Genomic DNA, 26702 nt, shown 5'->3' with positions numbered 1-26702 from the left:
TTTGTTCTTAATTCATTTTTCATACATTTTTAATGCATATTATTGATTTTGCATTGAAATGGTTTTGCAAAACATTTTACTAGAATCCTTATTTAGCATCTTGCAGACCTCAACACCTAGTCATAATGTTTACTCAGAAAAAAAGGACATGGGTTTTTATTACTTTGCTTTAAAAAAATCAATAGAGCATTTGTGCCTGTATTAGAGATTAAAATAACTTTTGCCTCACAGTTAGGATTTTTTTAAATAATAAGAAAGAATTTGTCAAATATCATCATCCCCATCCACAAAATCTCCATATTTCTTTAAAGTTTAAAGATACAGAAGAGGGTAAATGGCCAGATATGAAGACGAGGGCCCTGAGCTTATATCCCAACTACATTACCTACTATGAAGGACTGGCAGAATGTTTCTTCCTCTGTAGAGATGTAGCAATACCCTCCACTCCCTGCTGCCATGAGGCTAGAGGGAGACTGTGTGTCTGCACAAAGGCTGAGTAGAATGCACAGGTGAAGGCTGCAACTCAAGATACACTCATGATACATTAGGGCATCATCCACAAGAAAAGATTTAAAAATTTCATCTTAATAACTACTAACTGAGGTGAAACTAGGGATAGATGGGGACTAAAGGCGAATGAGAGGGTTGTCTCTCCTCCCAAAGAGTTTACAATCTGGCAGACAACAGACAAGCTCTGGTGTTAGATGACTTTGATTGACAGCCTAACTCCTCCACTTTTTAACTGGGGTACCTTGGGAAAGTTATTTCATCTCTTGAAACCTCAGTTTCCTCATCTGTAAAAATGGGGACAATAATAGTACCTACAACTCCTAGTGCTGTAGAAGGATTCAGATAAAGGATTAAGCACAATGTCTGGCATTTAGCAAGAATTCAATCAATCTTTGTATCAGGATTATGATTTATGTCATTCCCAGCAGTTGCAAAGACCACAGATGTGAAGGACCTTCAAGGTACGTCAGTTTCTAACTACTGAGACAAGGAGGATCTGTGTCCCCACTTGATGAGCTTGAGGGAGAGAGTGACTTGTCCATAGCTCTTTCTTTTCCTAACTTCTTGTCATTCATCAGTGATGACAGCAGTGAGAGGCTGCCACTCTGATGGGTCTTGGCATCTATCTCATAAAACAGTGAGAAGGCCCAGTGGGGCTATGTGGACAAAGCATGCTCATGTCTCTGCTGGAGAAGGAATACAGGGGGTTCACGTTCATAGAGAGGTACAAAAGGCATCCATGAATTACTCAGTCCACAGTTTATTTCTCTTGCTCCTGGTTTTTGGCCACAGTGCCTCCTTCAGATGATGGACAGGAATTTAATAGAGAAAGAAAATGAAAGCTTGCTTGGGGTAAGATTAGTTTGAACTTTAGTCGATTTGCTTATTTATTTATTCATTTTCTTCAGGACTTGAACTCATTTCTGTCTTGACTCTAGAGTCCAGATTCTTACTCACTGCACTCATGGGCCCTCCCACACTTATAAATGCAAACAGGGAACAGAAGACAATTCGAAAGTTTGTTTAAATTTAAAGAAAATAATCATTAACACTAGTAAGAGATCCAAATCTTTACAAGTGTTTCAAATCATTTCCAAGTGATTTAATAATGTTAATATAACTAGTAATAGATACTATTTGTTGACTACTTACTGGATGCCAAGCACTTTATATGCATTTATGTCCATTTATGAGAGTGCTACTCAATATAAACTGCTATCGCATAAGTTCTCCCAACAGTTTTTCAACACCCTTATGTGGTAGGCAGCCTCTACTCCTCCCATTTCTCCATCTATGGGCCTCATTTTACACCCAAGGAAACTGAAATGCAGAGGAGGTAAAAGGACTTGATCAAAGTCACACCAAAAGTATAAGGCTGCTGGTACCTCTTGCCCATCCAGTTTGGTTACAGTTTCCATCATGTTCAGATACAGTTCTTGGTGTTCTCTTGATCTACTCAAATTCAATTCTTTCCATCTTATCTTAGCTGCTTCTCTCAAAATCACCTGATAATAATAAGCCTGCCTCTAATGTTTCCTACACAAAAGGCAGCCATGTGGTCCAGTAGGAAGTTGTATTCACGATGAACCTCAATTTGACTCTGAGTCTAGTCAAATTGTCAAATTAAGTTTTATTGGCTACGTTCACAAAAATAAAAGATGCACAATTCAAGAAAAAAAGTTCTTATAAAGCTGAAATTAGGAAATCTATCCATTCTTGTGGAATGAATAGTGCCAGGCACATTTACGTCCATGTCAAGGAATACTGTTTAAGTACTTACTGTGTGCTAGGCTCCAACGGAGGGGCTGAGGAGACAAGGAAACTAGATAGACAAAGTCCTCGCCCTCATAGAGTTTACATTCAAATGAAGGTAGCACAAACAAATAATAAAAATTAAAATAGTTTTAGATAGCAATAAGTAGTATAAGGAAAATAAGGCAGGATAAGGTGGATAGACAAAACAACGGAGGGAGGGAGAGCTCTTCTGGACTGCAGATGACAGAAGGACTGTTCTGAGGAGGGGTCCTTGAGAGCAGAGGCCTGAGCCAAGTGAAGAAAGAAGCCGTGTGAGGGTCCGGAGGTGCAGGTATAGCAGGATGGCACTAAGGAGCCAGTTGGACATCCTGGAACAAGAGCAAGAGGGCCAGTGAGGCTGAAGTGGGGTGAGCAAGGGTCAACAAGATCTGAGTGTCTGAGAGGTAGGATGGGATCAGATAATACCAGATGTTGCAAGCCAGTTAGGAATTTGGATCTTACTTATTCCACCAACAGTCCTATGGAGTATGTGGTATTTCCAAAGCAAAAAGTTGAATGCTAAAAATACTATGTAACTTTATCTGCCCTTCTGAAATCTCACCATTTAGTGGTGGAATTTTTGTTTGTTTGTTTTTGAGATGGAGTCTCGCACTGTCACCCAGGGTGGAGTGCAGTGGCACAATCTCTGCTCACTGCAACCTCTGCCTCCAGGGTTCAAGCGATTCTCCTGGCTCAGCCTCCAAGTAGCTGGGATTACAGGTGCCCATCACCACACCCAGATAATTTTTTGTATTTTTAGTAGAGATGGTGTTTCACCATGTTGGTCAGGCTGGTCTCGAACTCCTGACCTTGTGATCTGCCCGCCTCGGCCTCCCAAAGTGCTGGGATTACAGGCATGAGCCACCACGCCCAGCTGCAGTGGCATTTTTATATTCTTTAGTCTTGCTATCAAATGAAAGCACAGGGTAGTTAAAAGGAAAATGAAAAAGATGAGGCAGGGAGTCCCATAGAGGACCCCATCCTCCCTATCCCCAATAAGTCACTCTCAAATAGTAATAAATGAGTGGTAATCCAATTGAGGATTCAGGAAAATAAATGCAGTCTTCAGCCCTCTCTGGCCTTTGAAGTTTTATTCTATTTCCTAAAAACTAGAAACACTGTCCCAAGAACTGCTATCCACTCCATTCCAGTGACCATTATTTACATTCCACATTATCCTTCTATGTCCAACACCATTAACAGTGTCAAGAAAGCTCAGGAAAACAAGGAATCCTGTTGCCTGGAAAATCCAGGAGTGGCAAATATATCAATTCTAGACTAGTCTAGCCATTCCCTGCAATACTTCTGCACTTAGCAAATCTACCTAAAGGAAAAAGAAACCACAGAATTTTATAGAAGATATTAAAAACAACCTTGACACTAAAACAGAAAGGACTTAGAAATGTATACAATACTTAGGTAATACCTTCAATCCACCTTTACCACAAATTCATGAGGGCCGAACCCTTGTGAGTTGCTGAGCACAGGAAGGGTCTACGAAGGAAATATAGTACCCAGGTGAGGAGTGTGGGTTCTGGGGTCAGGCTGTTTAGGTTCAGAGGGTGATGATAAGGGCCTACTAAGAGAATTTGTATAAAGTACTTAGTATGATGCTCTACATGCAGTAATAATGCTAAAAAATAAGCTGCTATTATTATTACCATTATTACAGAGATAAACCCCAGACTTTGATTCAAGGATGGTGAGGTGAATAATATCACTAAGAGAAACACTGGAAAACAGTAATGTCAAGAATAAATTGCAGGATTGTAGGGGAACCAAGACTATGCATCCAAAAAATATTTATTGAACAACTTCTCTGGGCCAGAGTTCAACCTTCCTTTCAGCCATGAATGATTCTAAATCAAACAAAGAGAACACAAGCACCCATGTCTAGTGTTGGACAATGCAGCTCCTGGTTTAAAACACAGCCTTTGGCTTTTCTCCATCTAGGGAGATAAGACTCAACCAGAATTAACAAGAAAATGAGCTAAGTGTGAGGTGTGGAGCAGTATACAAATGCTATAGGTAATCAGAGACAGGAGATAATAATAGAGGCCAGAGAGGTCCAGAAGGGCTTCATTAACCAGAAGACCTCACAGAGAATGAGGTGTCCTTGTCACCACAGTGGTTAGGTAGGTCTCCATCCAAAGCAGTCAGTCCTCTTAACTTGTAAATGATGCTGCTGTTACAGAAATTAAAATATGACACAGAGATACATAAACAGAAATGTTTAAAATGAAATAAAATCTAAGACTGCGCGATGTAGTAGAAAGAGCATGGACTTAGAGCCACAAGGCCTCAGTGATTACTACCTGTGAAATCCTGGGTAAAATACTTATTCTCTGTAAAATAAATAAATGTTTTGTGAATAAGTGGAATAAATAGAAATTAAGTTACCATACCCTGTTTAAATCAGGTGTGGCTCTATGATCAATAAAACTGCTTTGTGATCCTAGAAAGAAAATGCCTATTAAGTAAAGCATTGTTGGCTTTACTTACAGGCTCAAGCCTGTAATCCCAGCACTTTGGGAGGCCGAGACGGGCGGATCATGAGGTCAGGAGATCGAGACCATCCTGGCTAACATGGTGAAACCTTGTCTCTACTAAAAAAAAATACAAAAAACTAGCCAGGTGAGGTGGCGGGCACCTGTAGTCCCAGCTACTCAGGAGGCTGAGGCAGGGGAATGGTGTAAACCTGGGAGGCAGAGCTTGCAGTGAGCTGAGATCCGGCCACTGCACTCCAACCTGGGCGACAGAGTGAGACTCCGTCTAAAAAAAATAAAAATAAAAATAAATAAATAAATAAACAAAGCATTGTTATTAATTCATTTCATCCAGGGATGCTGAAACCAGAATAGATCATTCTTTTTGGAAAATATTATCCACAGACTTCCATTTAAATCCATAGCCATCTCAACTTATCCATATATTTCACTCAATCAGTCATGATGTTCAGAAATACAATTCAAAAATCAGCTCTTAATCACCTACTATGTCCTAGAATATGCATAGATTTCACACAACCAGACATGTGATGGTCAGAAGTGCAATTCAAAAATCAACCCTTGATCACCTACTACATGCCAGACACTGAGGCAGGTGACAAGGATGTGACAATGACAAAGGCACCACTCTTGTGCCCCTATGGAGTTCATAAGCAGTTGACCAGGCTTTAACAACAGTGTGCCAGAAGCCCTTCTACACTCTATTATTAGACAGCATAGATTTTCACTCTTGAAAATTCCAGCCATTGATCCCAGCTTCGTCCTGTCTTCTACCTCTTGAAAATCCTTCAAAATACTAGAATATGGAGGTTCACTAACATTTCTGAGCTTTGGTACCCCTTATCACCCAGCACCATACCAAAGTGGACTGCTCTTGCACAAACATATCCTTATTCTCCCATGTCTAGTTATGCATGGTCTTGGATTTCAGGAAGATCTTCAATTTACCACCCCCATCTCTACACATCCCTGACCATCTACCTAAAACAAGTTCCCCTAATCTATCCCCTTTAACCTGCTTTATTTTCCTTGCAGCACTTAATGATGATCTGAAACTGCATTATTTTGTTCAATCATTTATAAGTGATATGGTTTGGCTGTGTCCCCACCAAAATCCCATCTTGGATTATAGTTCCCAAAATCTCCATGTGCTGTGGGAGAGACCCAGTAGGAGGTAACTGAATTATGGGGGTGATTACCCCCATGCTGCTGTTCTTGTGATAGCGAGTGAGTTCTCAGAAGATCTGATGGTTTTATACGGGGCTTTTCCACCTTTTGCTTGGCACTTCTCCTTTCTGCCATCATGTGAAGAAAGACGTGTGTGCTTCGCCTTCTGCCACGATTGTAAGTTTCCCGAGGCTTCCGCAGCCATGTGGAACTGTGAGTCAATTAAACTTCTTTTCTTTACAAATTACCCAGTCTCAGGCACTCCTTTATAGCAGCATGAGAATGGACTGATACAATAAGCTTGTTATTTATATGCACTACTAGAATGTAAACTTTGTCCCCAGTACCTATCACAGTGCCTGGATACAATAGGTACTCAATCAGTTTTTGTCAGAACAAATAAATGACAGCACATACAAACTCTGTATCAGTTTATCTATATCTTTCTGACTACATCTGTCCCTTTCAACTTGGTAGTATTTATATGCATATTTATAGGCATACATATATCTTCCCTACATGGCTGGAAACTCCTTGAGGATCCATGTTTATTTCACCTTTGTGTATCCTGGACACTTGAGGTAGAGTGTTTCCTGGTTAATGTCTGTTAAATGGAATAAATACATGATATGGTTCCCTACTTGTTCCTCTGCAGGCTTCTTAATCTTAACTTTATCAAATCACTACCTCAATCCTCAAGAATACGAACATATTTGATTGGTAACAAGGAAAAGTAAAGGACCATTTTAACCACATTTCTGTTGCTTCCTTTTAAGAATTACTCGGCCACTAAGCTTAAAGGTTCTTTCCTTCCACCTCCTACAATCCATCAACCTCTTACTTGATAGGGCTTTTGCAAACACCTATCAGTTTCTTGGAGAGGGGAAAGTGAATAAAACCTTTAAAAAACGTGCATTCTCCCAGAGTGCACCAATCTCTGCTTGCTATGGGTACAAGCTATTTTTACCAGGTGATACTGTGATATTCCTTTTCAACACATGATATTCACTCTTTCAAGCTGTTCGGCACTGTTCTATTTGGTTTCATGTTACATCAATGAGACAGTTTGAGGGAAAAGGAAAAATGGGACATGCTATATTTAGAAGCACCACTGAAACCCTAAATAAAAACTCTGAAAATTTCCTAAGCTCTTTGGCATCTACATTCAGGACCTACCTACTGACCTAAGATTAAGGTTGAGTAAAAAATGCTTTTGTGCAGAGAGTATTTTCCTAAGAATATTAATTATAGAAAGCCGTTTTCAGTGTATCCAAAACTTTAGAGGGTTAAAAATCATACAGACAGGCCACAGAAGAGTCGAACAATTACTACATGTATTTTGTATCTTCATAGTATTTTTTACTCTGCAAATTATGAGTCTAATTACATTTTAAAATAATAACATATCTAGTTATGCATCTGGACATGCTGAGTTTGAGACAGCCATGTGACAAGTATGAAGAGTTGGCCAACAGCAGTTAGACATGGAAAAACAAAGTTCTGGGGGATTTAGGCTGGAGTATCAATTTCTCTGCATATGAGTAGAACACGAAACCATGAAAGAAAAAAACGTGAGCCTTGAAGAATCAGGAAAGCAGTAGGGTTAGGAGGAAAACTTACTAGTCAAATGTTAGCAATGGCCGGGCGCGGTGGCTCAAGCCTGTAATCCCAGCACTTTGGGAGGCCGAGATGGGCGGATCACGAGGTCAGGAAATCGAGACCATCCTGGCTAACACAGTGAAACCCCGTCTCTACTAAAAAATACGAAAAACTAGCCGGGCGAGGTGGCGGGCGCCTGTAGTCCCAGCTACTCCGGAGGCTGAGCCAGGAGAATGGCGTAAACCCAGGAGGCAGAGCTTGCAGTGAGCTGAGATCCGGCCACTGCACTCCAGCCTGGGTGACAGAGCGAGACACCGTCTCAAAAAAAAAAAAAAAAAAAAATGTTAGCAATCAATGTGTGCTGTAAGGACAAGAAAAAGGTTTCAAAAGAAGTATGTGCCTAAGATAGTACCTAGCATGTTATGAAGGTTAAAACATACTTAACTCATAGTCTCATTGTAAGACCCAGTGGTTACAGGCAAAAGGTCTTTGTAATCTGTAAAACATGATACAATGATTTGTTTCTCTTATTTCTAGAAGGAACATAGGGTGGTAGGGTAGATCAACTGCAAAACTACCACAATCTTTATCTATATCTATGCCCTTTGCAATGTGACTTTGCAGATCTTCCTAGAAAGAGATGTAATCTCTTTCCCCACTCCTGTATCTGGGCTGCTCTTGTCATCTGCTTTGGTCAATAGGATGCATTAGAAATTCCACCGTGTCACTTCTTCCTTACTTTCGCTCTCTCTCTTGGTACCCTGCCCAGCTGTCATATGAACAAGCCCTGGTTCTCCTTCTAGAGGAAAAGAGATCACATGGAATATAGCCCAGTGAGCCCAGCCAAGGCCATCCTTGGATAGACTATAGCCCTCAACCCCTACACATGTGAAAAAACCCAGTCATGATCAGCAGAGCTACCTTCTTGCCCAAGAGCTTACTACAAACACAGGAATAAGACCAATTGAGATAAAAAGAACTGACTTGTAGACTCATGAGCAATAATAAACACTCATTGTTTCAAACCATTGCATTTGAGGTGGTTAATTATACAGCAATAGGTAACTGATGCAAGTAGTAATAAATAAACCAGTCCACCCTGAGCCATACTACGTGCCTGGCATTCTGCTAACGAGCACTTTACAGGGATTATTTGATTATTTCATTTGTTTCTCACAATAAATTTATGCAGTAAATATTATTATTCCCATTGTATAGATTATAATAAAATCAAGGTGCACATTTGTTAAGTTAACTTGCTCCAGTGTTGCACAGCTAGCAAACAATGGGACTGAAATTCAAATCTGGCAGTCCAACCTCAGAGCAGCACTTAATCTAAGAAAGAGAATCTTTGCCTTAATCCAACAAATAGGAACTTTTCCCAGTCTTCTCCAGGATAACCTGTTCTAACCTTCTCCTTCACTTCTGATTGTTCTAACTCAAAAGGCCATTTCTATAAATTAACAGTAACAACTGACTTCATTTGTTGATATGTTATTTCATTTGATCCTTACAATACGCATTTAAGTTTCCACCATCACCTTTGTTTTATAGAGGTGACAGGAAAAGGTGGGGGGCGAGCAGCCTGGTTGTGCTGTAACTCCAGGTCTAGTAACTCCACAGCCAACACTCATGCTGCCTGGCTACTCTTCTGAACTGTCTCCAAGTTCTTCATGTCTTCCTTAGGCTTAATTGCAAGTCAAACTGTTCCAATTACTGAACATATACCAAATATCCCCTATGTCTCTAGGCACGGGACTGGCCCTTGAGGAGGCTTCGAAGCAGTTATACCCATATTCCCTGCCCTCATAGAACTCAACGCGACTTGGGGATGCAAGACAGAAATATACAAAAGGCTAAATGAATAGTAAGAGATGAAAAGTAAGAGGGTATTACTAATTGTCAAATGAATGGAATAAACAGATTCCAGAGTTCAAACGGGAGTGAGAGAAAAGTATGTTGGATCTACCTAGCAAGCCTTCACATGGGAGGCATAACAGGATGGGAAATTCCCTGTGGGAACACAGCCTGTCATTGCCATAGGTGTGTGATTCTTGTTTTGGATTATCATGGTGACTGTATCTTCAGGATATTCATGTGGTGACTATTTAAATCTGGTGACTTTGGACAAGGTCAATTCCTAGTATGCAGACAAAAAAGATTCATCTGAGAGTTCCAACATATTCCAGAAGTTGGCAGGACTGATAGCTGGATCCTGGAAACTTGAAATAACTACCAGGTCATGCCAGTCAATAGATCTAGAAAATGAATATGAGATTAGTCTAGTCCCGGGGAGTAGAAAAAAAGATTGAGAAAAGGACCAAGAAGAAATGCAAGCCATGCATCATACATACAGAATGTCAGCAGGTGGTGTTCTAGCTCTTAGGGGCCAGGGAAAAAATAGGTAAAAATAAAACACCTGCACTTGAGAAAATTCAACCAGTTTCACTTCCAGATTATTTTCTCTCTGTTCTCAATACCCAGGAAAGATCCACCTTGATCTAACACAACCTAACTTCCCAGGGGTACCTCTTGCCACCTAAGCCCTTGCACTCTATGACACACCAGACACATTGTAATGACTGCAGTTTCTCAGCACACCTTCCTCTATTACACACTCATGCTGTTCCTGGCCTCTGGGACTTGGCACAAGTTTTTCCTTCTCTGGGATTTCTCATTTGTTCTATGTACCCTACTCAATCCTGCCCTCCCTCTTCCCCTAGATAATTCCTACTTTTCCTTTATTCCTTAGTTTAAATATCATTTCCAGTTGAAAATAGGGAAAACAGGAATCCCTGGGTGGGAAAAGACCATACCTGAGGAAAGAGGCTGGTACAGTAGGCCTGAAGCTAGAGGAGATCGATGGTTCCAGGTTCGGTGAGAGGTTCTAACTGAAAACCACATTTAACAGTCTAAGAAAAGGAAGGCAGTGTGATAAAGAATGAAATAAGTCTGTTACTAGGGTCCTATATCACAATGCTGTGGGACTACCATGAAAATAGGCCAGACAAGAAGAAAATGCTTCACCAAGAACTGGGAAGAGAGGAGCCCCTGAGATCTGGAGACAGGAAAAATGGCAAAAGTCCCCAAGTAGTAGGAGGAGAAAGGGCAGACACTCAAAAAGGTCTTACAGAAAGAGGGTGGTTAACCAGAGAGACGAGTGTATCAAAATAGATAAGTGCAAATGCTGATATAGGAACAGAGATCTGGAGACAGTGGTCATAGAGGAAGCTAAAAGGCCATCAGGTAATATAACATGTAGGTGTTTCCTACAGTGGCAGTAGCATAGGAGAAAGGTGAGGGCAGCTTTAGAGCAACAAACAAAACAACAGTAGACAATGACCAGGAAATATGGTGAGAAGAGTCATCAGAGAAAAAGAAAGGCAAAACTGTAAGTAGCAGAATACATTAAATAAATAACATTAATAATAAAAATAATATTCACCATGTATGAGGCGTTTACTCAATTACCAAGAATCTATTAATAATATGCATTATTTCATTTGGAAAAAAATGGCCCCGAGGATGTCCAGAAAGATACAAGAAAGGAGCAAGGCTGACAGTGTGCCATTTTGTAGATGGAAGACTACACATCCACTGGAAATATTTGAAGTGACCTCTCCTAGGATCCAATTGGGGAGTCTAGAGGACATTCAGGTTATATTTGTTTAGAATCCAATTATCCTACCAGAATGAAACCTTCTTGAGGACAGAGACTGTGCTTTTTGTTCACCACTGTGTGAACAGAACCTGGCACTGGGCTTGACACATGGAGGGTACTAGATAAATATGGGTTGGTAGACTTAACACACAAGAATGGATGGGTGAATGGATGGATGAAAGAATGGATAAAAATTCAGCTTAACATATTTGTATCATTGGGAAATAAGATAGAAAGCATGTGTCCATGTTTGAATAAAAAATTTAAAGGGGAATGGAAACATCCCAAATCCACACCTGCTGATGACAGTGGGAAATAAGGTGAGATACTCTCCAGAGAACGGTAGAATTCATCTGTCCCCACCCTTTCCCTCCTGTGTATTCTCTTCCAAATCTCTTTTCTATTCACACCTTGCAGGCCAAGCAAACAAATGATTCTCCTCATTCACTGATTCAACAAACACTTCCTAAGCTCCTCAAGGAGCCAGGGCCCCAAAGCAGGCATGAACTAGCACTGAGCACACAGACAAGCAGGACACAGGGTGGGAAATATCAGCTAAGGTGGGTGTGGTATGGTAAGTGCAGAGGGTTCCTGTAAGAATACAGAAGAGTCATGCCCAGCTCAATTTGGGGTGTTCTAAAGACATAACAGGCATCCCAGATAAATATAATGGCATGGCTATAGGGACAAGAGGAGGAAGAGTAGTCCATTCAGAGGTGGAAGAAGTGAGAAATGACACAAATTAGGTCCCTCCTCTGGGCTCTCAGGGCACCCTGCACATATCTCATTATTGCATTTAGAGCAAAGACTGACGCTATCTGCTTATTCTCCTTGTTTTTTCCACAAGATTGTGGACTCCTTGAGATCAAAGGCTATGCGATTCATCTATATACTCCTAGCATCCAGCCAAGTTTCTGGGATACAAAGGATACTTAATTGGATGAACATGAACTTCAGAAAGGGAAGGCAACATACTATAATGGTTAAAAACATGATAAAGAACACTGAAACTCACTTGGCTGCGACACCTTGAGCCCTTTCTCTGTGCCTCAGTTTCTTCATCTGTGAAATGAGGATAATAATAATACTCATCTGTATTAGTTGGGTCTGCCCAGAAACAGACAATGAGACAGACAGAAGTGCAAGAGATTTATTAGTTTCTTGTGAAAATATGGGGGCGGGGACGGTGAAGAAAGTAGAATTGGAGACAGAGCCTCAGACTACGAGGCAGATCAGACAAAGGCTTGCCAACCTAATGGAGAGCTCTGAAATAAAGATTACCCATTAGGGGAGTTCCCACACTGGGCAGAAATGGCCAGGCCTTAGTACTACCAGAGTGTTTAGTCATTGGCTAGGACCACTCAGCAAAAGCATGGCCTAGAGGCACTGCCACTGGAGACTGTCATCTAACTGCACTCCTTGCAAATGAACATAAGCTTCCTCTTAAAGGCAGATCTGAATGGTGCACCTCCATGAGGGCCACACTACCTGATGGGGTTGTGAGGTTTCCGTTAGTTACTATGGATTACACACTTTAAACAGTGCCCAGAATTTAGTATGCATTATTTAAGGATTTAGTCTTACTGTGAGTTATCTGCATAACTATATATAATTTTAAAACTTGAATTTATGTTCATAATCATAAACTCGAATGACTACAGGGGATAGGTAGGAAACATAAATGTGTAAATTGACCTAAAAAAGAGGAAAGGAAGCCCATGCTCTCTATAGCCTAACTGGAGAGTACATACCTTGCCTCAAGGGATTCAGGTTAAAAACAATACCAAAGAAAATAGCCACTATTCAAGCCCAGCAAAGAGTCAAACTTTGAAAACTAAACTGGTATATAATTTTATGAACAAACCAAAGCTATTATGTAAATATCTTCTCCATCACTTTTGGTCATTGACTGTTAAGCGCAGAGCATCATAAGGATCTTACTTTTCATAAACCATGCTGGTGAACTTGATCTCTCTGATACTTTAGGATTGATATTACAATCTCAAGAGGTATCAAGGAATATTAAGGTTTGGTCTGCGTTTGGTATTCAAAGTTTTGATTTTTTTAAATGTATAGGGATACTCTGTGCTGGATATTAAACATATGTCTATTTCTTTTTCCTCTCCAACAAGAGAAATAGGAGAAAAATTACCTTGAATGAGGGGTGTAAATCATGCTTGAGTGCTACAAGGCACTCAGGGTACCTGGCCAGAGGAAGTAGGCAGACAACTTTGTCCAGCCACAATTGATGAAGAAGAGATGGAGTGGTGTGGGGAAATCAGGTTCTGGGCCTGTAAAGTGTGGAAACATAGGCTCACTGTGCCACTGAATTCTGAGACTTGTTTGAGACTTGGCAGGCGACAGTGGGAAAGTATCTTACAAGTAGGATCATACTGGTGACAGTGCAGTAGTTAGAACAGAGGACCCAGTGTAGCACCTTCTCACCTAGAGGCTGACCCAGGCCCTCCTCCATAGTAAGAGCAGGAGATTCTGCTTCACAAAGTCCTTAGTCACTGCTCTGGATCTTGATCCTGAGCCAAGTTGCGACTCTGTCACCAGTTCTCTATGACTTAGCTGCAAAGCATGACATCACTTATGATTCCTGATTGTGGCATATTGATGTAGTTTGAGCTGTTGAGGGGAAAAGGAATGTGGACACTCCTATTATACCTAATTATGTATCATGAAAAATCATACAGCTTCTTTTGGAAGTCGAGCTTTTGACAAATATATGGCAGGTGCCTAAATGACATTCCTTGATGACACATGAAAAGGTCATAACAATCTCTCTGAACTCTGAAATTCTAGGTTTTATATAAAGAGATTTGACAATTTATTCTGTTTATTTACTTGTAATGAACAGTATATGACAGACAAACTTTAGGGCATACAATAACTTTTCATTTCAATTTTGTAGCACAGTGTAGTATTTAAAAAATACCTTATTGAGATAAAATTTATATAACAAAAGTAACCATTTTAAAGTGAACAATTCAGTGGCATTTAGTAGGTTCACATTTTTGTGCAACCATGACCTCTATCAAGTTCCAAAACATTTCCATTATTCCCCCTTATTCATTAAGCAGTTTTTCCCCATTCACCACCACTCCCTAACCTCTGGCAACACCAATTTGCCTTCTGACACTATAGATTTATCTGTTCTGGATATCTCATAAATGAAATAATATAATACGTGACCTTTGGTGTCTGGTTTCTTTCACTTATGTTTTGGAGGTTCATCCATGTTGTAGCATGTATCAGAATTTCTGTACTTTTCATGGCTGAATAATATTCCACTGCATTATATAAAACAATTTGTTTATGCATTCATCCACTCATGGACATCTGGGTTGTTTCTACCTTTTGGCCATTTATGAATAATGCCTCTATGAACATGTGTGTACTTGTACTTGAATACTTGTTTTCTATTCTTTTGGGTATATATGCCAAGGAGTGAAAGCAAAACAGGGGGGTTCCATTTTCTCCATATCCTCACCAATACTTTTTTTTTTTTTTAAATCATAGCCATGCTAGTAGGCAAAAAGTAGTATCTCATTATGGTTTTTATGACACTGAACATCTTTTCATGTGTTTGCTGGCTATTTCTTAACATCTTAAATAACAATCAGGGATCCAAATTTCAGTTCAAATTTCATTTTACATGAGGCTTCTAAATGCAAATAAATGAACTGAAGTGACAGTTTAACAGATACTTCCTGTGAGCTTCACTAAGTCCATGCATGTATAGGCAATGACAAGTGCATCACAATTTGCTAAGTTTTAGTGTAGTATTTTTTTAAACTTTATTGTAAAATGCATTTCCATCTCAGAAATCTTATCTTAGAATCAGAGAAATATAACTGATATTTAAGAAAATGCAAGCTCTACAAGGTTAGCAATTTTAATTTATAACACTCTATTAGGCACTCAATAAATGTTGGCTAATTAAAGGTATCAGTTTGACTACCTGGACCCAGAGACTGAAAAATTTAATGCAGGCAGTAAGGAAGAAAAATGAATCTAGGATAATTTCTAGATTCAATATTTTTCTGCCTAGGGCCACTGGGTAAATGGTGGTGCCATTAACCAGAATAGTGAATATAGGAACAAGAATACTTATAATAAAAGAATTATCCTGGGCCAGGTGCAGCAGCTCATGCCTATAATCCCAGCACTTTGGGAAGCTGAGGGCGATGGATCGCTTGAGGCCAGGAATTTGAGACCAGCCTGGGCAACATGGGGAAATCCCATCTCTACAAAAAATACAAACACGGTGGTGCATGCCTATAGTCCTAGCTACTAAGGGAGCTGAGGTGGAAGGATTACCTGAGTCTGGGGGGCAGAGGCTGCAGTATGTAGAGTACACTGCCACTGTACTCTAGCCTGGGTGACAGAGTGAGACACTGTCAGGAAAAAAAAAAAAAAAAAGGAATTATCATAGAATTCTTACCATTAATGTAGAGGTCCATTTTTACTTTTTTTTTTCTTTAGACTAGTCAAGTGAAGCCATTTTTATTTTTTAATCTTCAATTTTCATGCTCCCTTTATAACAACCTTTCTATGTGGATAAGTGTAAAAGGAAAGTGAAAGGGTGCTATAGAAACATAAGGTAAGAAGGCTGCCCCTTTCAAAATTTCCCATTTAATTTTTTGTGGTTTGGTTTTTCTTCCTATATATCCTATCCTGTCCTTACCCCTGCTGAATGTCAATCCATTTCACATCAATCTAGTGTTCCATGGTTATAATGACAGTGTTTACAGTACTGGTTATCCCAATTTGGTTTTGTAAATTTGTTAAGTCTGTTCTCTAGCTCGTGAGTTAGAGAACGTCTCCCACAGAACAGCATTTATCTATAAAAGCAGACCATGGTCCATTGTGACCCCTATGTGACACCACTTTATGATTAGAGGATAGAGCACTAAATTTTAGTTTACTCTGATCACTTCCCCCCATAGACTCTGATTCTTCCATTTCAAAAATCAGAAAAAAGTAACTCAAGCTTACTTTAATTTGGAAAAATGTTTTGGTGCTGTCTTTTAAAATTATTTTATTGTAAGAATACTCTAGCCTTGCTTGCATAATGTATACCCAAAAAGAATAAATCACACCCTTGAAGGGTGTGATTTGGAACTCACAAAATTGTCCCATGTATACAAAAGTTTCTTGAGCTCTGTTCTTGTGTCATATGTCCCAAACAACATGGCAACTTGACATCATATTATAGTATAGTCACATATTGCTTAACAATGGGGATACATTCTGAGAAATACATCAGACAGTTTTGTCATCATGCAAACATCACATAATGTACTTACACAAAGCCTACGTTGTATAGACTACTGCAGACCTAGGTTATATGGGATATCCTACTGTTCACACACTACAAACTTGGACAGCATGTGACTGTAGTTAATACTGCAGGCCTCTGTAACACAATGCTTGTATTTGTGCATCTAAACATAGAAAAGGTACAGTAAAATACAGAATAAAAGACTAAAAACAGTGCATCTTTATAGGCAGTTGCCATAAATGGAGCTTGCAGGATTGGAAGTTACTCTGAGTGAGTCAATGAATGAGTGCTGAGTGAATACGAGGGCCTAGGACATTACTGTATACTACAGTAGACTTTATAAACACTGTACAATTAGGCTACACTGAATTTATAAAAATGTTTTTTCTTTTAATAATAAATTAACTGTAGTTTCTGTAACTTTTTTACTTTATAAATTTTTAAACTTTTAGACTCTTATAATAACACTTAGCTGAAAACACAAACACATGTACAGCTGTACACATTTTCTTTCTTTATATCCTTTTCTATAAGCTTTTTTCTATTATTATTATTTTTTTACTTTTAAAAACTTTGTTGTTAAAAACTAAAAATGCACACAGTAGCCTAGGCCCATACAGGGTCAGAATCACCAATATCACTGTCTTGCACCTCCACATCTTGTCCCAATAGAAAGTCTTCAAGGGCAATAACCAACATGGACCTGTCACCTCCTGTGATAACAACGCCTTATTTTGAAATAACTCCCGAAGGACCTGCCTGAGGCTGTTTTACAATAAACTATTTTTTAAAATAAGTAGGTGTACATTCTTTTTTTCTTTTTTTTGAGACAGAGTCTTGCTCTGTCGCCCAGGCTGGAGTGCAGTGGCGCAATCTTGGCTCACTGCAAGCTCTGCCTCCTGGGTTCACGCCATTCTCCTGCCTCAGCCTCCTGAGTAGCTGGGACTACAGGTGCCTGCCACCATGCCCGGCTAATTTTTGTATTTTTAGTAGAGACGGGGTTTCACCATGTTGGCCAGGATGGTCTCGATCTCCTGACCTCGTGATCTGCCTGACTCGGCCTCCCAAAGTACTGGGATTACAGGCATGAGCCACCTCGCCTGGCGGGTGTACATTCTTAAATAATGATAAAAAATATAGTATAGTAAATGCATAAACCAGTTACTTAGTAATGTATTAACATTATCAAGTGTTATAAACTGTACCTAATTGTGTGTGCTATATTTTTATATGACTGGCAGCACAGTAGATTTGTGTGCACCACTATTACCACAAACATATGAGTAACGTATTATGCTACGATGTTACAATGGCTATGAAGTCACTAAGCAATGGGATTTTTTCAGCTCCATTATAATCTTACAGGACCACCGTCATATATGAACTTTGTTGTTGACCTAAACGTTCTTGTGTGGTGCATGACCATATAGTATTACACTCAGTGTCATTTCCCCCTCAACAAGAACAGACAGTGAAAGTTTGTAGTAAAAAACTCTTATTAGTAATACAAACTTGGGGTGTGACTTCAATTATTACCATCATGCACCAGGCACTTCTAGAACACTAGTTCCAGTGACCTGAGTAAGATCCTCAAAACTTTTGCTTCCCAGATGACCCTTTGTCCAGAAACTCATGCTGTGAGAATAAAAAGACCTTTACTATCAGAAATGTAGGGAAAAAGACGGGCAGCCCATCTTCAGGGAAAGAAAAGGAAATCCCTTTCATAATAACAGCAGAGCAAACTAACCCAGATCAATCACAAGTTGCATAAGAGAGCAAAGTTGTACAGAGTCCTACTCACACCTTGGGCAGCAAAAACACGACTTCCTGGTGTAGACTTCCTATTTAGGCACTCTGCAGTTGATGACTACTCAGAACTTTTGCTTTTTATTTTCTCCTTACTCCCATCTCCACCCTACCTCTCTGAAATTTTAATTCAAGGCAGCACAACTTCAAAACTTTTTTTGTAAAGGTTTTGGTTGAAGGAGGCTCATACTAAGTCATTTGCTCAATAAATAACTTGTTGATTGTCCCAAAGTGCTGGGATTACAGGTGTGAGCCACCGTGCCTGGCCTATATAGACTTTTGAAGGTCAAAGTAGAAAGATTTTTTTCAACACTATCCACCAGTTGGGATAAGTTCCTTTGTGGTATATTTAAAATTGATCATGTTTTGAAGTCACAAAACCAGGATTTAAGTCCCTACTCTTGTCATTTACTGAATATCTATTATTGGGCAAGTCATCCAACTTCTCCAAGGCTGTTGTTTTTAGAGTAGTGTCTTGGTCAGGGTCTCAACAGGAAACAGAAGGCGTATTCAGAAAGGGAAATTTAGCAGGATTTAATGAAGATAAGTCATCGAAGATAGAAACAGTGGAGACTCAGCCCTAGATCTTGAGAGAACCCATAAAGAGAGAGAAAGCTGTAGCTGTAGATTGGATAGGTGCTGTGGCCTCCACGCAGCCACTGCTAGCCACTGCTAGCCAGTAACCTGGAAGGGAGAGAGCTGGAGAAGTAAATATTCCAAACTCACTTTTCATCTGTCTGAGATATCTTGTAAGCACCCCGTATTGGCTGAATCCTTCCAGAAGCAAGAGTGCAAGGGAGCTTGTTGATGAAGCCATGAAGGTCAGCCCCAAGGCCACAGAAAAGATTGGGAAAGGGGTAGGGAGTAAGATCTCAAGGGCAAATGGAAGATACTCAGCCCAAAACTTACTAATGGCTGCCCACCTCTCACATAGATTTGCTGTGAGGATCAAATTAATATTAATATATGTAAAAATACTTTGTTAACTATAAATGAAATACACAAATATAATAATTATAAGGTCTATCCTATAAGAAATAAACTAAAAAGAATAATACCAATCTATGGTGTGAGTCTTCTAAGGTTGACAGATCTCATACTTTCAAATCTAGTATATTCTTTACACTGGAATTTATTCTTTCTGGTTAAAATTTCCAATCATGAGGACAAAAATCAAACAGAAAAGGAAATTTTCAGTACCAAATTTTCAGTACTAGATAAGTGAAAAATTAATTCCCCTGGCAAGATGGGTGTGACAATGGTTGGGCAGGACTCAGACACCTACACATTAGCATCTATCAGGTTGTTTTCCTGCCTTCCTCCCTTTTCCATCTCCTAATCTAACTTCTGCCAGCAGTAGAATTAGCAGAAGTCCATTTTCCATTGCATTTCAGAACCAGTTCTTATAAGCACAAATTCATTTGCCAAAGAAACATTCAACAAGCATTTGGAGAGAACCACTATGCTAAGCATCTACTTACTGGTAGACAATATTTATGTCAACACTTACTCAGCATACAAAACATATAACTCAGTTTACAATAGTTTTCCTCCTTGCTGACTCCTCTCAAGCCGCAATGACCTCCTTGCTGTAACTTGAACACCTGTAGGTACGCTCCCGCCATATGGCCTTTGACCTGGCTGTTCCCTCTGCTTATATAATCCCCAGATAGCCACACAACTAAAACTTCCTCACCTTCATCAAGTTTTGTTCAAATATCACTTCCCACTGAGGCCTACTGTATTCAAGATTGCAATCCTCCACTGGAATCCTTATCCCTCTTTATCTTACCCTATTTTTTTTTCCACATAGCATTTGTAACTGTCTAACATGCTCTATGATGCACTTCTTGATTATGGTTATTTTTAACGTCTACTTTCTCTTGTTCCTTTGCTGACAGGGATAGCTGAGTTTTGTTCACTGATACATCCTAAACACCTACAACTGGGCCAGGTCCATACTGGACACTCAATAATATTCACTGAGTCTATCAATCAATCACACCTATAATCCCAGCACTTTGGGAGGCTGAGGTGGGAGGATCACTTGAGGCCAGGAGTTTGAGAATAGCCTGGGCAACATAGAGAGACCCTGTCTCTACAAAAACATGCAAAAATTAGCTAGGCTTGGCGGCGTGAACCTGTTGTTCCAGTTACTCAGGAGGCTGAGGTGGAAGGATTGCTTGAGCCCAGAAGGTCAGGGATACAGTGAGCTGTGACCATGCCACTACACTCGTTTGGGTGACAGCGTAAGACCGTCTCAAAACACAAAACATAAAAGACAAAACAAATCAATTATCCATCAGTCATCTGAAATGGTTTTAGGAGGCTCAGAGACATGAGAATTTTTTGTCAATGGAAGTATTAAAAGTACAAAAAGAAAGCTATTTTGATGTTATATTTTAAATCTAATAGACTCACCCCAACTATAACTTGTTTCAAAATTGTTGCTCATAGGTGAAAATTCATAGTGATGATTAACCTCCATTATAATGAAATGTAAAAGCTGCAGTATTTCTATTAAAAGAAACATAAGATCAAGTATCAAGCTGGTACTACAAATAATAAGCATTTGCAATTAACATACTGTGAATAACTGTAAGCTCTGTTATCATACTAATAAAATTTAAAAATTCCTACAGCAACTGGGAACTCTGTAGCAGTTACATTATCAACACTAGCCACTTTGCCAGTTGTTCAGAGGCTGTGCAAATTAGCACAAACTGGTAGTAACAGTAACATACATAATGCTTTTGGGAGTCATTTTTGTACAACACAAGTTTAGAGGGTTTTTTTCCTTTTCTTTGGATTAAAATATCATACTCTGATGCATGAACGTGTGGAACAGAGATGAACTTCAAACTAGTGAGAATAAACCGTGTAGTAGGCAGTTTAGGTTCCTCTGAGTAAACTACTGCCAGACTCTGACTTGAGTGAACAAAGGTGCTTGTGTGGCAAATTTTGGTCCATAAATTCATGGTTTGAATATGTGGAAAAGATGCATCAAGGGATTAGTATAATTATTTTGTTTCAGAGATACCTAGAAGGTCAAAGAGCTCAAATGACAAGGAGATATGAAAGTATCAAAGTGTTAAATGGTTTATTTTGAGAAAGTCAAACCTTCTGCTTCCATCACCTAAGACACTATAAAACCAGAAAGATTAGGAAGCTACTGCACAGCTGTCTTTTTTGGTCAATGAAAGACATTGCTAGTGGACCTTATCACAGATTAAACTCAGCTTGGACAATGACCCTAACTCAATTTCAGTTATAATCAACTTTACACACAAAAAGTGTGGTGTGTGTGTGTGTGTATGTGTGTGTGTTGGTACATGATGAGTATTTTGGGGTTTCTCACATGTAAATCCAAATTGAACTGTTCCAAAGCAAGAATTAAAATCTCACCTGTTTCATATTCTGCATGCTGAATTATTTTGAAAGAATCAATACAGCTTTTTACTAAATACCATGTGTTACTGGCTAAATTAAGTCCCTTCAAACTCATATGTTGAAGTGCTAACCCCCAGTATCTCTGGATGTGACTGGATTTTCATATAGGGCCTTTAAAAAAGTAATTAAGGTAAAAAGAGGTCTAATCCAATAGGACTGGTATTCTTAAAGAAGATATTAGGCCGCAGAGCAAAGAACATATGAAGAGACAGACAAGACAGCCATCTTACAAGCCAAGGAGACAGATCTCAGAATAACAGCCCTGCTAACACCTTCACCTTGAACTTCTAGCCTCCAGAACTGTGAGGAAGTAAATTTGTGTTGTTTAAGCCTCCCAGTCTGTGATATTTGTCATGGCAGCCCCAGCAAACTAATACTCTATGTATGATTTACCTCATCATGTTGTTCTATCAAAAGATGAAATTAATTATAAAAATCCAGTTCCCAATAAAAAAAATCACAAGTTGATAGATGCCTCATTTATGCAGTACCATGAGTGAATAAGTCATTCCACATTAAGATATCCAGATAACTGAAGCTTGCCCTTGACAAACCAAAGTTTGTAATCTAATCCTTTCAGATGGAAATGTTTCTAAAATACATCACTATACACTGCCCCACTTTCTAGAGAGAATATACAATTTAACTCTTTTAAAGAATAAAAATTAAAATTTCAAATAATTCAGCAATACTATTCAGTACCCTAAATCAAGTTTTACTTTGACCCAAGATTAAGACTGATTTCTCATGTCTTATCTTTACAATTTGTTCACCCCACACATTCAGCCAATATTTCTTGAAACTTGTATTTAGCAAGGTTTCTAAACTACTATAGGCTGAGAAACTAAGGAACTAAACATATTAGAACTATGTCTGAAGTAAAAATAAAAAGGCTTGAGGGAATGTGTGAGGAGCTTGCCTCTGAGTAAATGAGTTAGCATACTGTTTGTGGATATATGTTTGCTTTTGAGAAAAGTTTCTGCTTCCATCATAGTTTTTGCCTGCATTCTCAAGACATAATGTTGTAAAAAGTTCATGACCACTAAGTTTGGATAAGTGAGATTTTAGTTTTACAACATTTTATTAATAATTTTTGGTTTGTTTCTACCTCAAAAACTTTTCACAGCATATTTATGATAGATTGATATTATAATCTATATAGTGTTGATTCTGTCCTATAAAAAAGATGAATTTGAATACATCAGTTTAAACACTAACAATTAGCATGTACTGGTATTTACCATGTGCCTGGTACTGTGCTAAACACACTTTACATATTTCACTTAACTAAAACAATGCATAGAATTTACTGAAAGCAGGAAAAGGGATGCAAAATCACTATGATTTTTCAGGAACTGTGAATACTGGATGGATATTATCATATCCATTATCATATTATGCAAATGAGCAGTACTGGATCAAATAAAACATTTCAATTTTTTTTAAGCTACTAATGAAGACTAGTACCAAATTAAATATAATCTTGGCACAAGACAATCATTTTTTTCCATGGACCATCACTCCTGACATCAACCTGAAAAATTAAAGCACTTTCTCTGACTTTCCTGCGGCTCAGGATAAACTTATGAAGAAGGTATACTATTATGCAGAATTAGGCCTCCCAAAGGCATGTACTTAACACATTTGGAGGTTAATTTTAAACATGAACTTTATTGATATATAATGCACATAAAATTAAATGCCCAGATCTTAAAGGCTCAGTTTGATGAGTTTTGACAAATGGATACACCTTTGTAACCAATACCCCAATCAAGATAAAGCATACTTCAGTCACCCCAGTGAGCTCCCTCCTGTCCCTCTGTAGCCAAATCTCCCTCCCCAACTACAGGGAGCCATTTTTAAGCAATGTAGTAGCAGCGGTGGTAATAGCTACTGTTTATGTTTGGTTGATAATAGCAGTACTTACCGAGTGCCCACATGGCAGGCACTGTACATATATAATTTTCTATTAATTTTCATATCAACTTTACCAGGTTGGTATTAACCCCTGTGTCTATGGCGAAAAATGTGGGGGGAAGGACCAAAAATTTAATTATGCAAAATCACATAACTACTGAGTGTTGAGGTCAGACTGGAACCAAGAATATCTAATGTAAAATCTCTCGTGCTAAACTATATTGCACTTACACAAATGCTAAGGAGTTTTCTGTCGACCCAAAACACACAGTAAGTAGAGGAATTAGCAAGGCCACCAGCTCTAACTCACAACTCCACCTCTATTACAATCCACACCCAAGTACGTTATCTTAACCAGCAAGCAAAGGTTTCAGAGGCTAATACTAATGATAACTAAAGAGGATTACCTACAAGTTCTTCAACTGAAAACCTGCATGTAAATCCCTCATATATTTCTAGAGTAGTTAGAAGAGGGGGAAAATCCTCTGTATAGGTGGGTGGGTCACAACCCCATCGGCCCCAGGATTTTGTTAGTGCTTTAAAAAATGAATGGAAGGAATCCAACCATCCACTTGCTCATGGTCGACCCCATAAGCCACAGTGCCACAGTCTACCCTACCTAAGAACTGAAAGGAGAGGTGCCGCGCAGCATCGTACTGTCACTTTATTAAGGAAGCAAGTGGTGTCATGCAGTATTTTACTGTCACTTTATCGAGGAAACAAGGAGGCAAACATCTGGATTGAACCTTTTGATTCCTTGTTACGTTAATTTTATTCAGTGTTTTAAACTCAACCCACTCACATTTACAAAACACTTCACACAGACTACTTCCCTCATGAATGGAGTTCCATTCACATCTCACTTAAAACATCAAACTTATTCTGAAATGACGGAGGTTAAAGCTTGTTCAGTGTCAATTTGCAAGTATTATAAAATATTAAAAGCTAGGCGCACAAACGCAGGAGGATAATGTGAGGCAGCTTCTTCAAGGAGCTCTACTAAGTTAAAGCATTTAGGTAAGGGGCATGGATAGGCTTAAAGGAACCACAGAGCTCTCAACAAACTGTTGTGGAGCCGGGTATTTAAGTCCCCAGTGGGAAGATTTTATGAGAATTATCACCCTTGAGTGGTATTGGCTAACAGCTTGGGAATCAATATGACTCATTTTCCCCAAACCTGGAGTTGTTTTCTAGAAGTCCCTCCCCTCGGTTTCCCTGTGGTCTCCTGAAGTCCCTTAACATATGTTGGGGGAGGGGAGGTTCTCTCCTGGTAGAAACAAATGAGTCTCCAGCAAGTTCAAGACTTCAAGACCTGTGTTTACTAAATCCTCCATGTATGACAGCCCCAGCCCAAAGAGAGACAACAATTACAACACACACAGGTACACCCTACGAATACGTGAGCCTCCTTCTTCCTCAGCTAAACATGAGCACTGCTTAGTGTAACACAGGCGCCTTCCTAATCTCGTCTAGAAAAACCCAAGTCCCACGTCCACAGCGGGGTGTAATAGAGGAAAGACAGGGGAGGGTGCTGCCCTCCCTGTGTGACAATTAGCGAAAGTCACACAGAGGGAACCTCTGAGGATCCAAGCCGGCGCGCCCAGCGCCTCGGGGCCCTGATGGCCCGAAGCTGCCTGGACTTTTTGGCGCCACCAGTACGTTCAACAAAGCCACCTCGAGGACAACTCCGAAAAGGCGCAGAGAGGAGTGGCGCAGGGCTGCTGTGGGGTCGACTGTCGCCGGGGAGGGGACGCGTGTCAACCCAAGTTTCGGTTGTCTCCCCTGGGGCCGGGAAGTCTCAGGAGGCCGGCCGGGGTGTGACCCGGACCTGAGGGGCCAGAGCCGCCAGATGGGCGGCGGATAGTGTCGCCAGGAGCCCTCGGGTCCGGGCAGCGCGGGGGCAGGATCCTTTTGCAAGGGCCCTCTCCCCCTCCCTGGGAGTCAGGGTGGCCAGGCTGGCCGCTGGGAGAAGCCAGTCGCGACCACGTGGCCAGGCGGGCGTCCGTAACAGAGGGCGGGCGGAGTCGGGGGTGTGGGGCCTGCGCCGAGGCGCTTCTACCTGGTTCTTGAGGCGCATCTTCCCCGCCGGGCGATTCGGCCCGAGGCGGCGGAGGCTGGGCTGGGTGGGGCACAGCTGGCGGGAAGACGTCCGCAGAGTCTCACTGCGCTAGCTCTCTAGCTCGCTCTGCGGCTCCGCCACCGTCGCCGCCGCCACCCCCTGGCCACCTCGAGGGGGCGCTTCGCGTAGAGACGGAGGATGACTCCTGCGAGTCAGGTTCCTGTGGTGGCCCTGGCGCCTACCTCGGGGGTTGGCATTCCAGTGTGCTCAAAATGTTGAAGGAGAAAGTCTCCTCTCTTTCCTCCAAGGCTGCTACCTGTGGTCTGCTTAAATTTTAAATGAGGTAGCTTCTTTGAAGCTAAAGTTCACTGACACCGTTTGGACCAATGTTAATTGCTGTGCCGGGCCCAGGGGGTTTATAAATGTGACCAATTCAGAACCCTTAGAATAAATCTTACCCTTTGGGGAGGGGAGCATGAAGAAGGTGGCTTGTCTTTGGCAGGGAATGTAGACACCTTAAGTAGATCCTTCAAGTCATGTTTGGCTGTTTGGTGTCTAAGATATGTCCAAAGTAAAGTGAGAAATGGAAACAGTTGACCCAAACGAAATGCCAAAGTCCTTTGTGAGTTCTGATTTCAGGTAAAAATAGTTACTGGCCCTTCCATTACTCTGTGGCCTTTTAAACCACGCTAGATGCTTGAATAACACAACATTAGTTCTGTGGTAGGTAATGGGATGATCATGAAAAATGGAAAAAGTAGCTTCTTTGGCCCTCCTTGACCTTCATAAAAGTCCACTCCTAGGGCTGAGAAACTCACAGTTGAATTGTTGAGAATGGCCGCTATTCTAACTTGATTCAAAATACAGGAAGTACAGGTATCAGTAAAAATTATTGGGCTAAAGTAAGCTTCGTATCAAGAGTTAGAATGGAAATAGTAAAGA

At 40.2% G+C, this 26702-nt stretch overlaps 1 protein-coding gene across 3 annotated transcripts in view; it reads right to left on the bottom strand.

The window, feature by feature from the left end:
• Positions 1–25924, bottom strand: part of ELAVL4 (ELAV like RNA binding protein 4) — a 156091-nt gene extending 130167 nt beyond the window's left edge. For 2 of the 3 annotated variants that reach the window (XM_009208299.4, XM_003891860.4), the window contains exon 1: positions 25761–25924. In XM_009208299.4, coding sequence (XP_009206563.1) covers positions 25761–25778 — 18 coding nt within the window. In that variant the 5' untranslated portion in view covers positions 25779–25924. Of the gene's footprint in view, positions 1–2290; positions 2315–25760 lie in introns of those variants that run through there. The other variant, XM_017961374.2, reaches the window with a different exon arrangement.
• Positions 25925–26702: the final 778 nt, after the last annotated feature.

Source organism: Papio anubis, chromosome 1, assembly GCF_008728515.1.
Source record: "Papio anubis isolate 15944 chromosome 1, Panubis1.0, whole genome shotgun sequence".
Lineage (NCBI taxonomy): Eukaryota > Metazoa > Chordata > Mammalia > Primates > Cercopithecidae > Papio > Papio anubis.
This window is presented reverse-complemented; position numbering and strand designations above follow the sequence as displayed.